This window comes from Poromitra crassiceps (assembly GCF_964638095.1).
Source record: "Poromitra crassiceps genome assembly, chromosome: 14".
Classification (NCBI taxonomy): domain Eukaryota; kingdom Metazoa; phylum Chordata; class Actinopteri; order Beryciformes; family Melamphaidae; genus Poromitra; species Poromitra crassiceps.
In genome coordinates, this window is record NC_139633.1 from 41330127 (window position 1) to 41345131 (window position 15005).

General features: G+C 43.7%; 1 protein-coding gene across 4 annotated transcripts in view; it reads left to right on the plus strand.

The window, feature by feature from the left end:
• The window catches only part of nfkb2 (nuclear factor of kappa light polypeptide gene enhancer in B-cells 2 (p49/p100)), an 85442-nt gene that overhangs the window by 24968 nt on the left and 45469 nt on the right, over positions 1-15005 (plus strand). For all 4 annotated transcript variants that reach the window (XM_083651035.1, XM_083651036.1, XM_083651038.1 and 1 more), the window contains 6 exons: positions 3205-3277; positions 4633-4673; positions 9917-10015; positions 11443-11594; positions 12397-12509; positions 13876-14034. In XM_083651035.1, coding sequence (XP_083507161.1) covers positions 3205-3277; positions 4633-4673; positions 9917-10015; positions 11443-11594; positions 12397-12509; positions 13876-14034 — 637 coding nt within the window. The remainder of the gene's footprint in view (positions 1-3204; positions 3278-4632; positions 4674-9916; positions 10016-11442; positions 11595-12396; positions 12510-13875; positions 14035-15005) is intronic.

Genomic DNA, 15005 nt, shown 5'->3' on the forward strand with positions numbered 1-15005 from the left:
TTACAGTCAACTGTTTGTCTTTAGCCCTAGTTTCTACTCCAAAACACTCTGAGTTACTGTGACACAGTCAACTGTCTGTCTTTAGCCCTAGTCTCTACTCCAAAACACTCTGAGTTAGCTTGAAAAGAGTCAGTCACAAACTGTTAGCTAGCTAACTAGCCAGCAAACACACTGACGCTAACAGGCACGTTCACAGATAGAGCCCAGGTGGTGCCCAAGCACCGGCCCTTTTGCCCTCTGAAGGATAAGTGGCCTTTTTGCAAGACACGTCCGACCATCATGACTGTGTTTCAGAGGCTGCAGCAGACTCGTAGAGTGAAGATCCTGATATCATATGAAACTAGAATGCCTAATAATGCATCCATTATCAGCCAGGTCATGCTAGCTTGTTGGGAAGGGCGCTAAATAACGCTCCTAATTTTGGCTCGATTTTGGCGAGGGGAAAAACTAGCCTGGCCATTTTCAAAGGGGTCCCTTGACCTCTTACCTCAAGATATCTGAATGAGAATGGGTTCTCTGGGTACCCACGAGTCTCCCCTTTACAGACATGCCCAATTTATGCTAATCCCATGCAGTTTCTGTCAAACATTTTTCTTGCTTGCAGTAACGTGTAAATCTGTTATCTGTTTTTGCCTTCTATTTGAATATTACTGCATACTGGGGTCCCTAGAAAGTCTAGGGATGACATGATTTGGGCATGAATGGAAAGCTCAGACTTGTGGATTCAATTAGCCCAATTGTATTCATGTGTGATGACGTTAGTCCCCATAGTAGCATTTCATTGTAGTGAGAGCGTTTTTCAAAACTTGACCTCACTGTATACACACACACACACACACACACACACACACACACACACACTCACTGTATACAAAGACACTTGTTTTTCACGACATTCTGTCATGTTTCTGTAGTATGTGTGTTGAGCTTGTACTTTAGCAATACGTTCATGCAAATCTGTGGTCTTTATTGCCATAGTATTATTTTTTTTACATGTAAATTGGAAGGATGTGGGCACTTTAGGTGTGGTCACACAGGAGCACCACACTGTATTTATATTTTGTTTATAAATGATTATGACAGGGGTGCCATTTTTTGAGCACCTGCCTCCCAAAATGTCTCTGCACGGCACGCCACTGGACGCTAATGTGGACATATCAACACTAGCTGCTACTAGCTAGCTACTACATTGTAGTACATTAGCTAGTGTGCTCAGATGTGTTAACAACTACAAGACAGTGATGGTCAGGGACAGAATTTTGATTTCAAAGATGGGGGTGGGGAACACAATTAGTACAGTCCCAAATCCTCAAAAGGAGTTTTAGATACCTTCAACCGAGACAGACCAAAAGATGACCATGCTTTTTTGTGCCCATTCATTCTACAATTTATATTTAATAGTATTTATTTATAATATTTAGGGAATCATTATAGGAAAGCCATTCAGCCCCTCCATCCCCTGAATGCCCCAGGTCTCTAGTTTGTGGTTGTAAAGTTTCATGAGGCTGTAATTATCTTAGAGGTCACAATAGGTCATTTTATACAGTGAGGTCAAGTTACAAAAAATGATCTCATTACAATGAAATGGCGACTATGGGGAGTAACATCATCACACATGAATACAATTGGGCTCATTGAATCCACAAGAGTCTCAGCTTTTCATTCATACCCAATTTAGGCAATTCCAAGACTGTTTAGGGGCCCCAGTATGCAGAAATATTCAAATAGAATAGGAAAAAATAACATATTCTGTATGCAAAAAGATTGCATGATTTTGGCCAAAAACTGCATGGGATTCCCATTAAGTGTGGATGTCTGTAAAGGGGAGACTTGTGGGTACCCATAGCACCCATTCTCACTCACATATATTAAGGTGAGTGATCGAGGGGCCCCTTTAAAAATGGCCATGCCAGTTAGGGGTGTCAAAAATAATTGATTATAAGATGCATCGCGAAGCGGACGTGCACGATTCTGCATCGATTCACAAATGTCAAAAATCGATTATTAATATTATTATTATTATTATTATTATTATTTTTAATAATCAAATAAAATATAATGGATGTAGCCTACATGCAGTTGTTTATTTTAATTATGGATCATAATACAATGCAATTCTAAATGCACTTTTATTTTAAAAGTAGCCACACAGTGAGAAAAAAGAAAGTGAGAAAAAATAAATCATGTATTGCGGAAAAAAGTGATGCATCGATTTAAGATGCATCGAGATGCATCGATAATCGTACTCGAATCGAATCGTAGCCCTCTGAATCGTAATCGAATCGAATCGTGAGGCCAGTGAAGATTCACAGCCCTAATGCCAGTTTTCCCTCGCCAAAATTTTGCCTAACTTTGGCGCTTTATTTAGCCCCCTTCCCGACAAGTTAGCATGACCTGGCTGGTACCAATGGATTCCACAGGTCTTCTAGTCTCATATGCTATCAGTATCTTACTGGGGTCATCCCTATGTTCCCCGGGTCCTATGTTCCCCGGGTCCTATGTTCCCCGTTTTTGTGGGACCGGGGAACATAGAACCCCGCTATGTTCCCTGGGAGAGGTTAGGTTTTGGGTTAGGGTCTGGGGGAGGTTAGGTTTAGGCGTGGGGGGTGGGAGAGGTTAGGTTTTGGGTTAGGGTCTGGGGGAGGTTAGGTTTAGGGTTAGTGAAAAACGGGGAAAATAGGACCCGGGGAACATAGGACCCGGGGAACATAGGTACGCTCCCATCTTACTATAGCTACACCCTCTGAAAACAGTCAAGTCGGCCGAGGAGTTGAAAAAAGTGCAGGGGTCCAATACTGCCTTCTGAAACAGTGGGGAGAGGGGGACGTGTCCCCTGTGTCCCCGCCATAAATTACATCCTTGGTGATGGTTAGCTGAGAATATGCTATGGTTAGCTCACTAGCAAAACTGTTCACATAGCTGATCCTCCAACATGGCCTGCCAGAAGGGGTTACATCACCTAACACCCTCTATTGTTAGATTCTGTTTTAATTGTATTCAAATTGAAGTGCAGTGTAGCGCAATTTTAGGTGATTTTATATTCTATACCCCAAAAATAACAGCTTAGATTTGTTCCCTCTGGTAGCAGCCATCTTAGGCTAGCCTATTTAAATATACTCATAGTATTCTAAGGTGCAATGGTTCAAATCATTCACAAAATGACAGATGTTGCATTCTATCTGAAATACCTTTCCTTCTTCCCAGTTGTTCATGAATTTGACGTACGACTATATCCCTCCAACGGACATAAAGACAGAGCCCTACATACCTGAGACAGGTAAGAAGTCACATGGTAACAGTGACAGTAGTAAAGTGCTGTGTATTGTGCTCTACATCCATGCAAAAACACATTTTGATACAGCAGGTGGTAGCTTTTTCAGTCGGTTCTGCTGTAGGTCAGTTCCAGTTTGTGGCACTCTGCTAAAAGCTGTCAGAGGCTAAATTTAGGCTAAGCTAAGATTTATCAGGTCACGGTATATTTGGCAATTCATTCATTTGGTGAAAGTATTCCAGTAGGTTTCTAATCACATTCCCCCGAGTCTCTGAATTTCCAAAGTCCTACTGCGTTATCTCGCCTTCAAAATCAAAACATATAAATAAAAAACACCAAGGCTTATTTGCAAATATCAACCCTCAAAACAACATGACTGTGGAGTAACACATAGTAAGAAACAGAAGATCCGGACCTCCGGTTTGGTTCCTGCCTAAAGACTTCAGACTTTCTAGGATGTCCTTTATGGACCAGTAACTTCTTGTAATTCGGGACAGAGACACTTGAGCAAGGCATTTTTTTTTTATATAGATCATATTTAAATTCCATGCATTTTTTTTAACCCCTGAACCAACGCAAACTTCACCCATGAGGGACAGTAGACAGCCCTAGAGCTAGACTTTGAAGAACCTTCTTAAATGTACAGCAAACAGTACCTGCAACCCTAGAGCTAGACTTTCTGAAACCTGGAATCTAGATCTAGATTTTGTAGCATCTCCCACTAGTAGGCTACCTGGAAATGTATAACTACAAGTTCTAGAACTTCCTCAAAGGAACAGTACCGGAAGTACTTGGGGAAACTACAGTTGAATACAGTACTTTCTTGAACCTCTTCTAACTGGAAACTGAGGCCTAGACTTTCCACCACCTCTGTAAATGGACAGTATCTGCTCACACCTGAGAACCGTAAACTACAATTTCCAGACCTTACTCACGGGGACAGCACCTGGGAACTAAAAAATAAGTCAATCATGTGTGGTGAAATATGGAAAGCCTTCAAAACCATCAAGAACTTTGTTTTCTACCCAGTTGAATGTATCTTGACGTCAACTGAAACTAAGAGTGAAATGAATAGAAACACATGAAAAAGAGTTAATTCACCCCCCCCCCCCCCCCCCCCACATCTGTCATCATCTCCTCCAGCTCTTTCCAATGTAAACACAGCTAAAGTTTGTCCGTACAGTAGCTCATAGCAGCCTTCTCCAAAACAACTGAAGTCAGTTGGGACCAGTTCTTCAGAGTTCTAAAAAGACCGACATTATATTTACCATCATTTAGTGACAATCTGAACTACAGCTGACATACAACTGTTATTTTAAGAGATGGGCCATGTCATTAACTTCATATTATTTCTGTTTCAGCTCATGGTCCTTATATTCAAATCATTGAGGAGCCCAAACAGGTAAGCCTGATGATGACATCCTGCTACAGTCCAGTCTGTACTCTGTAGTCTACTAACTAATTTACATCAACACTTTATTATCTGAGCTGACACTCTTCTACCAAGCAACTTCCACTTAGGTCAGATTAAGAATTCAGTTAAAGCGAGCTAGTAACTTTAGCAGTGAGCTAACTCAACAACATGTCCTTAGTTTTGGGGGGGTTTAAGTGGCAGGGGTGTTTAATTGTTGGTTTGTTGAAATGTTATGCTATGAGATCATTGATGACCAAACCGAATACCGTACTAAATAAATGATGTCACAGTAGGAGCCAGCTACTATGTAAAGGTGAAAGCTGCAGCTCCTTGGGAGAGTTGCTATAGCTCTGGTATCGGATTCAGTATCGGTATCGGAAGATATCCAAATTCAGGTATCGGAATCAGATGGGAACTGAAAAAAAGTGGATCATGCATCTCTAAAATGACTGTTCTTTTGTGATTTTTGTTTGTGTTTTTAAGGCATGATAAATATGTGAAATCAAAGATAAAAATTTCTTTGATGTGGAGCCACGTCATGACAGTTTCCACAGCAAATTTTGTGTTTCCACCTCTATCTGCAATAAACTTTTATTTGATACAAAAAAAAGTTTATTGCAAGTAACCGACATTGGGCCCTATCGTCGTACAGGCGATATCGTTTGCGCAGCATTTTGCGCACCTCTTATGCCATCTTCCCTGCGTCTTATGCTATCGTCTACCTCCACCATCTAGTTTTGCGCTGGGATCTAAGCACAGACACAATTGTAGGCGTGGCCCAGGTGTGTCCGCGCTAAATACTGGCCTTTGCGCACCTCTTATGTTATCGTCTGCCTCCCGCAAGTGTCATTTTGCACATTTTGCAAGATCCCTTCACCAGGTTCTGAGTGTAAACACAGGTTTGGCCGTCGCCCATGCCAAACCAGGCATGTCCGTGCTAAATGTTGGCCGCAAAGTCCTTGCGTGCATGCAATTTTAAGACCACCTAATAGCAGGTCTTAGCGCTAAAAACCCACTGCCTCTGAGCGTAAGCAGTATTCTCCGCACAGTGCAGGAAATCCTGGCTTGGATACATTACGCACGGCATGGATGTCCCTCTCCCTCCAAAACCTCGCGGGCGCACACACTTCCCCCCTCTTCAGAATGCCATGTTGATTTCAACTATAGCCTACATTGCAGAAAAAACACACCCCTTGATTTAAAAATGAGAATTCATTTGTCATGGTTTTATTAGGCTACATAATTCCCCACCATACAGGTCTATGGTGTGTTAGGTGTATAACAGTAGATTGCTTTTGAGAAAGTTGTGCAGTAACCTCTTTCCCTGCAATTGCACGCATGCAATATAGCTTAACCCAAGTGGACAATTCTGATATAGGCTATTGAAATAGGCTAGGGTTAAATTCTCACATCCCTACCCTAAAGAAACAAATATTTTTAAATGTGTATGTTATAGCCTACTGTATATGAAAGAAACATCTAATTACAGTAAGCGCACGCTTTGGGACATAACACCAGGGGCGGACTGCATAATCGGGCACGTCGGGCAAATGCCCGGTGGCCTGGCCTGGCCTGGCCTGCAAGATTATTATTATTATTATTTTTTTTATTTTTTTTGTGTGCCCGCAGTCAGGCCACTCACTGCACAGCAGGCCAGGCGCCGCCTACTGGTTTACTAGTGGTTTTATTACTTTATTCAGGGTTAAAGTGGGTGCATCTCATTGTAAAATTGGACTTGGCCCAAATTGGGCTTCAAACGGCCCAAATCGGGCTTCAAACGGCCCAAATCTGGCTTTAAACGACCCAAATTGGGCTTCAAACGGCCCAAATCTGGCTTCAAACGGCCCAAATTGAGCTTCAAACGGCCCAAATTTTTCGACGCCGCCCTTCGGACGCCGGCACGCGCGTCGGCCCGTATCGGCCTGGCCTGCTTGGTATCAAATGCCCGGCCTGAATTATGATCCCAGTCCGCCCCTGCATAACACCATGGGGATATCCACTGGGTAACTGCGCGGCAGCCCTTCAGTGTGTTTCAAATGGAATATCGTTCCATCAGCACCAATTTTCATTAGTTTCTAATGGTTTATCTATATTGAATCCAAACTTGTTCATCCTCCAATTCTCTCCCCTCTCTGGTTCTCTCCTCTCTCTCTCTCTTGAGATGACGCAGAGCACAGCGGGGCTATGCACTTAAACACGCTCACAATCACAGCGCTATTCGGGTGCAAAACGGACGCTAACGCAAAATTACCGCCTTTGCGACGATAGAGCCCATTGTGTGGAAAGGCTCTCTTCTCTCGGGCTTCTCCTACGCACCTGTCCACAAGAAACTCTAGCCACCAATGTAGTGTTTCACCTCTAACAGAAAGCATTCTGTGGGGCTTTTCCTTATCATGCTAAATATAGTGCTTAGTCATTAAAGAGAGAAGGGGATGTAATGAGAATAGTCTTTGATTATTGCACTAAATGCTCAGTCTGATCCGGTCTATACATCTAATCCACTCATTGCATAAGCCAGGTTTTTCCTTCTCTTCATAGCAAACCTGTTTGACTTACATAGTGCCAGTCAGTCAGTTAGTCAGACAGACAGACAGACAGACAGGCAGGCAGACACACAGACAGACAGACAGACAGGCAGGCAGGCAGGCAGACAGACAGACAGACAGACAGACAGACAGACAGGCAGGCAGGCAGACAGACAGACAGACAGACAGACAGGCAGGCAGGCAGGCAGACAGACAGACAGACAGACAGACAGACAGACAGACACTGTGTGCTTTGTACCGGGCAGTGGCTCTCTGTAATCAGATGACCTTTATTGCAGCTGAGTAGAAAGGGAACAGTGGCAGAAATTCCCCGTAACGTTCTCCAGGTAGACCCAGCCTTCAGGCCTCCCCGCCCCGCGGAGTCGGCGACTCAGGCCCACTATGACTGCTGCCTGCCTGCCTGGGAAAACCCTGGAATCAAGGACCCTAAAAAAGAAGGATAAGACATCACTCATCTCACAGCGTTCTAATTTTGCTTTGGGGCCAGTTCTATTGAAGGGAATTGGGCAGACAGGGGCTTGAGTTGAGCTATATGCAGCTGCTGGACAGAGCCATGATCTGTTTGGAGAGCAGACCAATAATAAGGAAAACCGACGCCACATTTACATTTAAAAAAAGTCAATCAACATCACATAATGTCTTTTCTTTAATTTGGTTGAAGCATTTTTTCAATCTAAGGTGAAAGTACACAGGTATGATGGTTTATAGAGGCACCAGCTCAGTGGCCTTGTGGTCTGAGTGTCCGCCCTGAGACTGGGAGGTCGTGAGTTCGATCCCCGGCCGAGTCATACCAAAGACTATAAAAATGGGACCCATTTGCCTCCCTGCTTGGCACTCAGCATCAAAGGGTTGGAATTGGGGGGTTAGATCACCAAATGATTCCCGAGCGCGGCGCACGCTGCCGCTCACCGCTCCCCCAGGGGATGGGTCAAATGCGGAGAACAAATTTCACACATTGTGTGACAATCAGTGGGACTTTACCTTTACCTTACCCTGCCTGCCACATTCACTTCACTAGAACTAGCCCCGAGGTCTGGCCCCAATGCAAAATTTGAAAACTGTGATGTGAGTGGTGTCTTATCCTTCTTTTTATTGTCCTTGCCTGGAATAAGGAAGTTGCTGTTACAGTAACTCATAAACAGACTGGAGAGTGCAGGGGATTCACACTGTTTCTATCTGAGCCACTTGCTCTGACAAGCTTTAGACATGACACAAGTCCTCCAGAGGGATGGCTGTTATATTATATATTATATATATTATTATATATTTTTCCAGGCATGCGTAGGAACGCTGCCTGGAAAAATATTCCAGGTCTTGAATAGTTTGGGAATTTGAAAAAATGTGTCTGGAGAAATCTGGACAATTAGTGTGTTTACATATACAAATAAACATATACAAATACAACTAAACCAATCATTGGGTGTCCCAGTGGCTCGCCTGGTGGAGCGCGTGCCATTAATTGAGGCTTAGTCCTTCACGCAGCCGACCCGGGTTTGAGTCCGATCTTCATACATACATACTTCATGCATACTATCCTATCAAAATGGAGAAAACAAAAAAAACAAAAAAAACACAAACAAAACAAAAACTTAACATATCTAGTGATATGTTAGCAGGGCCAAGAGGTCTATCTGCGTGAATCATATTGAACACCAGACAACATCTTCAAAACTAATCAAGGTCTGGAAAAAGTATGGAAGCTTTTAAATGAAAATATGTAAGAACCCTGATAAGGACATTTTTAAATTAAATACAATTAAAGCTTAGTTTAGTTTAGTTTAGTTTATTTTATGGGTCATTATAATGGATTCTTTGCTTATTTGTTTATTTGTTTTGCCAATTTGTTAATACCTTTGTAACTTACGTTTTGAAAAGTTCTTCATGAATTAATTATTCTTATTCTTAGTTCATATTTGTTTTCTTCTCGTTATTATTAGTAGTAGTAGTAGTAGCAGCAGGAGTAGCAGTAACAGCAGTAATAGGGGGGGGGGGGATTTCTCATTTCTCCTCCTCTGATCATGAAATGCAGGCGCAGGTGGAGACACGCTCTCCTCTCTCTGGCATGTATTATTCTGCCAGTGAATTAAATACATAGTATTTAGTATATATATTTAGTATATATATTTAGTATACATAGTAAATACAGTATTTCTCCAATATGATAGGGCATGGCGCAAACAACTTAAAAAAATGCATGGGTTATAGACGATGTGTTGTTATGTGGATGATAGGGGTTAGCACTTATATTTGTCATTTTCATGTCTCCTTGTGTAAAATATCACAATCAAAATTGCATTTAAAAAATACCCCTTTCCTCTATCTATACTGTTTTTTAAATACAAACTGCACCCTGTTAACAGCAGTAGTTCTGTAGTACTGGTAGTAGCCTAGTAGCCATATTAGTAGCATGGTCATTTTAAGGTTAAGACTGTGGGTTACGGTCTGTTACAGTATAATAATAATTCAAATAATAAGAGTAAGAACAAGTATAAGTTATGTGTAAAGCACTTTCCAAAAAGTTTCAACGTACAAATACAGCTTCATAACATCAAATGCAAATTCTTACAAACTGTGTGTGTGTGTGTGTGTGTGTGTGTGTGTGTGTGTGTGTGTGTGTGTGTGTGTGTGTGTGTGTGTGTGTGTGTGTGTGTGTGTGTGTGTGTGTGTGTGTGTGTGTCCATCCAGAGGGGGTTTCGTTTCCGTTATGAGTGTGAGGGTCCGTCCCATGGCGGCCTCCCAGGAGCCTCCAGTGAGAAGAACCGGAGAACCTACCCAACTGTAAAGGTGAGTCACAATAAAGATGGCTAGAGAGCACGAAGAGTTGCAGCAGTTTCAAGCCCCTCCCCCCCTCGTTACTTTCCTGTGTGTGTCATTAAAAGTCCTCTGTGTCACTCGTAGGCTGCAGAACAGAGTCATCATCATCACATGTAGCCTACAAGTCGCTACAGAGGGCTGTTTTCCCGTCTCCATCCAAAACATCTCTGGCATCTCTGTCATAGAGAGTCGGGGTTCGAGGGGTGGGTACGGGGAGTGCCTCGAACCCGTAGTGAACCCACAACCCCCTAAGCCCTAGGGCAGGGGTTCCCAACCTGTTTTGGCTTGTGACCCTACTTTGATGTCACAAAAATCTAGGGACCCGAGACATTCAAGTTCCAGTACACCATCGATAATATCATCAGTGACTCATAGTCACATTTCCCCCGCAGAATTCTGACTTTAATCTAAAAATCTGACTTTATTCTCAGAATCCTGATTTAAAGTTATAATCTCAAAGATTTTCGTCTAAAAAAAAATGCTCATAATGTTGATTGAGGCTATATGGTCCATTGATGGAAGCCTTTGCAGTATAGTGACATTGTGTGACATTAGTAATGTCACACAATGCAACACTGTTTGGATCTCACTTGCAATGACCACTCATCACCATAGGTGTCACCCAAGAGAACAAAACTGAAATATTAGAGATGATCACTTTAAACTCGGAACTAAAAAGAAAAAAATATCGCAAGTGACCCTAATCATCTTGGGTAGTATTAAATTGTGTGTGGTGTGTAAACAAAAACAACAACACCTGGCCCTATTTGAATTGCAGGCGACCCCACTTATGCTGCCTTCCATTGAAAGTCAGGTGTCGGAAGTTCTGACGCAGTATTTCCGTGGTCCGCACTAAATGCATTCCAGTGCATCTGCGTGGAAAAACATGTACGCCTACAAACATGGACGGCTAGTAGGCTACTGCATGCTAGTATCAAGCACAAATCAACTGTATGGGAATCAAAATGGCAACTAAAAGTTGTTTCATAAAACGAACGCTACATAAAGTGAAAAATTGGTGAAAAAGTAACGTCTCTTTGTGCGCCGCCATGTTGATTGTGATGTCAGAGTGTTTATCTCGGCAAACTCGGGCTCGGTGGATGCTGCCCGAGTTTCATTGCACTTTTCCCTGTCGGAGGTCATTTTTTCCGAAATTCCGAGTGCAATGGAAGGCACGGTTAGGGTCGCGACCCTAAGGTTGAAAACCACTGCCCTAGGGGGATGCGGGTGGGTCAGGGTTAGGCTTCCGATCCAACTCACAAAATGTGCAAATCATAGCATGCTGGAGTCGCTGAGTGCCCTCCTAGTTGTTAAATATATACAGTACATTCAATACAATTGACTAAAACCAGGAGACGTTTGTTCATGTTGCCTCCCTCTCCCTGTCTCTCTCCCAGGTGAATAACTACGTGGGTCACGCCCGTGTGGAGGTGCAGCTGGTGACGCACGTGGACCCGCCCCGCGTGCACGCCCACAGCCTGGTGGGACGAGCGTGCACGGAGAACGGCACATGCACGCTGGACGTCGGCCCCAACGACCTCACCGCCTCGTCAGTATCCAATCAGAACGCAGCTGGAAAAATGTATCATATTTAGATATGAGTCATTTAGCTGCACTTATCCAGGGAGACTCCACTGACTGAGGGAATAGCAGAACAAACTAAATAAAATAATTTGTTTCTCTATTGGGTAACATGTGATTTGCTTTTGGGAAAAACTCCAAGCAGGAAGTGCAGTCATAACACTGACTTCTATTCATTCCATAAACAAAACTTCCCAAAATGCAGTTTGAGAAGATCGGATGTTTTGCAACCGAGTGTTGTCAAGCAAGGCATTGAGTCTCTACTTGCGGCTGCGTATTAAATTGAAATTAGATCTTTTAACTTGACAACACTTTATAATACCTGCACACTATGAAGCATTATTTAAGTGCCCTATTAGTAAATACCTAATTCGTCATTTATAAAGCATTGTTCCTACATTAATACACATTAGTAAGTCATTTGTGTTGTTTCAGCTTTTTCTGTTGAGAAAATCATTTTGAGGTGCTGCTGGAGTGGTACTTCAGGTATTGCCAGTGTTCCAATGTCTTTTGTAAATGCTTTGTAAGGCATAGATAGTCCTCGCTTTAGAACCCCCCCCCCCCTCCAAAAAAAAATCTAAATATAGCTAAATCATTTGGTTTGACCAAGTAAAACCATTTTTATGTTTACGTTTTTTTTACTAAATGTATATGGAAAAATGAATGGCGAATGAAATCCCATGGTGTGTATGCCGAACCCGGAAGAGGACGTGACTTTGGCACTCTATAGCAAACGGATAGCTGACTGGTGATGTGACTTCTTCTTCCAGCTTCAGTAACCTGGGCATCCTCCATGTGACTAAGAAGGGCGTGGTGGAGGTCCTGAGCAAGAGGCTGAGAGACGAGAGGCGACGGCAGAAAGGCCTGCACTACCACTTCACAGGTACCACTAGAACCACAGGTGCCACTAGAACCACAGGTGCCACTAGAATCACAGGTGCCACTAGAACCACATTTATACCACTAGAACCACAGGTGCCACTAGAACCACATTTATACCACTAGAACCACAGGTGCCACTAGAACCACAGGTACCACTAGAACCACATTTATACCACTAGAACCACAGGTGCCACTAGAACCACATTTATACCACTAGAACCACAGGTACCACTAGAACCACTAGAACCACAGGTATACCACTAGAACCACAGGTATACCACTAGAACCACAGGTGCCACTAGAACCACAGGGATTCCTTGTGGTTCTAGTGGCACCAGTGGGATACCACTAGAACCACAGGTACCACTAGAGCCACAGGTACCGCTAGAACCACAGGTATACCACTAGAACCACAGGTACCACTAGAACCACAGGTATACCACTAGAACTACAGGTTTACCACTAGAACTACAGGTTTACCACTAGAACCACAGGTACCACTAGAACCACAGGTATACCACTAGAACCACAGGTACCACTAGAACCACATTTATACCACTAGAACCACAGGTACCACTAGAACCACAGGTACCACTAGAACCACATTTATACCACTAGAACCACAGGTACCACTAGAACCACAGGTATACCAATAGAACCACAGGTACCACTAGAACCACAGGTGCCACTAGAACCACAGGTATACCACTAGAACCACAGGTACCACTAGAACCACATTTATACCACTAGAACCACAGGTGCCACTAGAACCACATGTACCACTAGAACCACATTTATACCACTAGAACCACAGGTACCACATGTACCACTAGAACCACATTTATACCACTAGAACCACAGGTACCACTAGAACCACAGGTATACCACTAGAACCACATGCATACCACTAGAACCACAGGTACCACTAGAACCACAGGTATACCACTAGAACCACAGGTACCACTAGAACCACAGGTGCCACTAGAACCACAGGTATACCACTAGAACCACAGGTACCACTAGAACCACAGGTATACCACTAGAACTACAGGTTTACCACTAGAACTACAGGTATACCACTAGAACTACAGGTTTACCACTAGAACCACAGGTATACCACTAGAACTACAGGTTTACCACTAGAACCACAGGTACCACTAGAACCACAGGTTTACCACTAGAACTATAGGTATACCACTAGAACCACAGGTACCACTAGAACCACAGGTACCACTAGAACCACAGGTTTACCACTAGAACTATAGGTTTACCACTAGAACCACAGGTGCCACTAGAACCACAGGTATACCACTAGACCTCTCTCATACCTCTCTCTGCCTCTCTCCGTCTCTCTCTCTCTCTCTCAGACGCAGAAGAGAGCTCCATCCTGAAGGAAGCTAAGGAGCTGGGGAAGGTGATGGACCTGAACATCGTGAGGTTAAAGTTCACAGCCTTCCTGCAGGACAGCAATGGAGGTTTCACCCGAGCGCTCAAGCCCGTCGTCTCCAACCCCATCTACGACAGCAGTGAGTCCCAAAGAATTGAAGTTAAATCTCTGAGAATAAAGTCAGAATTCTGAGATTCTGGCCCAATCCCAATTCCAAAGTGCACGAGGGCTTTCCTGCAGACATTTTGAGCCCTTTATGCACACTTTCCGTAAGTCCGCATTTCTGCAGACACTAGCCATGTCCCATTTCTGCAGACACTAGCCATGTCCCATTTCTGCAGACACTAGCCATGTCCCATTTCTGCAGACACTAGCCATGTCCCATTTCTGCAGACACTAGCCATGTCCCATTTCTGCAGTGTCCCATTTCTGCAGACACTAGCCGTGTCCCATTTCTGCAGACACTAGCCATGTCCCATTTCTGCAGACACTAGCCGTGTCCCATTTCTGCAGACACTAGCCATGTCCCATTTCTGCAGACACTAGCCATGTCCCATTTCTGCAGACACTAGCCATGTCCCATTTCTGCAGACACTAGCCATGTCCCATTTCTGCAGACACTAGCCGTGTCCCATCTCTGCAGACACTAGCCGTGTCCCATTTCTGCAGACACTAGCCGTGTCCCATTTCTGCAGACACTAGCCATGTCCCATTTCTGCAGACACTAGCCATGTCCCATTTCTGCAGTGTCCCATTTCTGCAGACACTAGCCATGTCCCATTTCTGCAGACACTAGCCGTGTCCCATTTCCGGGGCTGAATTTTAAGACCGAATGCGTTGCCGCGGCGGCCAAGGCTGTCTCGTTCCGAAAGCTCCTTCAAATGTGGTCGAGAAATGCAACCTTCTTTTCCCAAATCTGCAGGATGCAATGGATGCATCCTTTCACAGTCCAACGTATCCCAGATTGCATTTCGCACCAGCCGGCAGCGATAGAGGATTTTACAGCAGTGAGCTGGAGTGTTAATATGTCACTTTATTGTTTTAATTTTTTCAGACGAGAAAGTAACCATGTACTGTAGATTCACAATATGTGGTCAAATAATGCCAGTT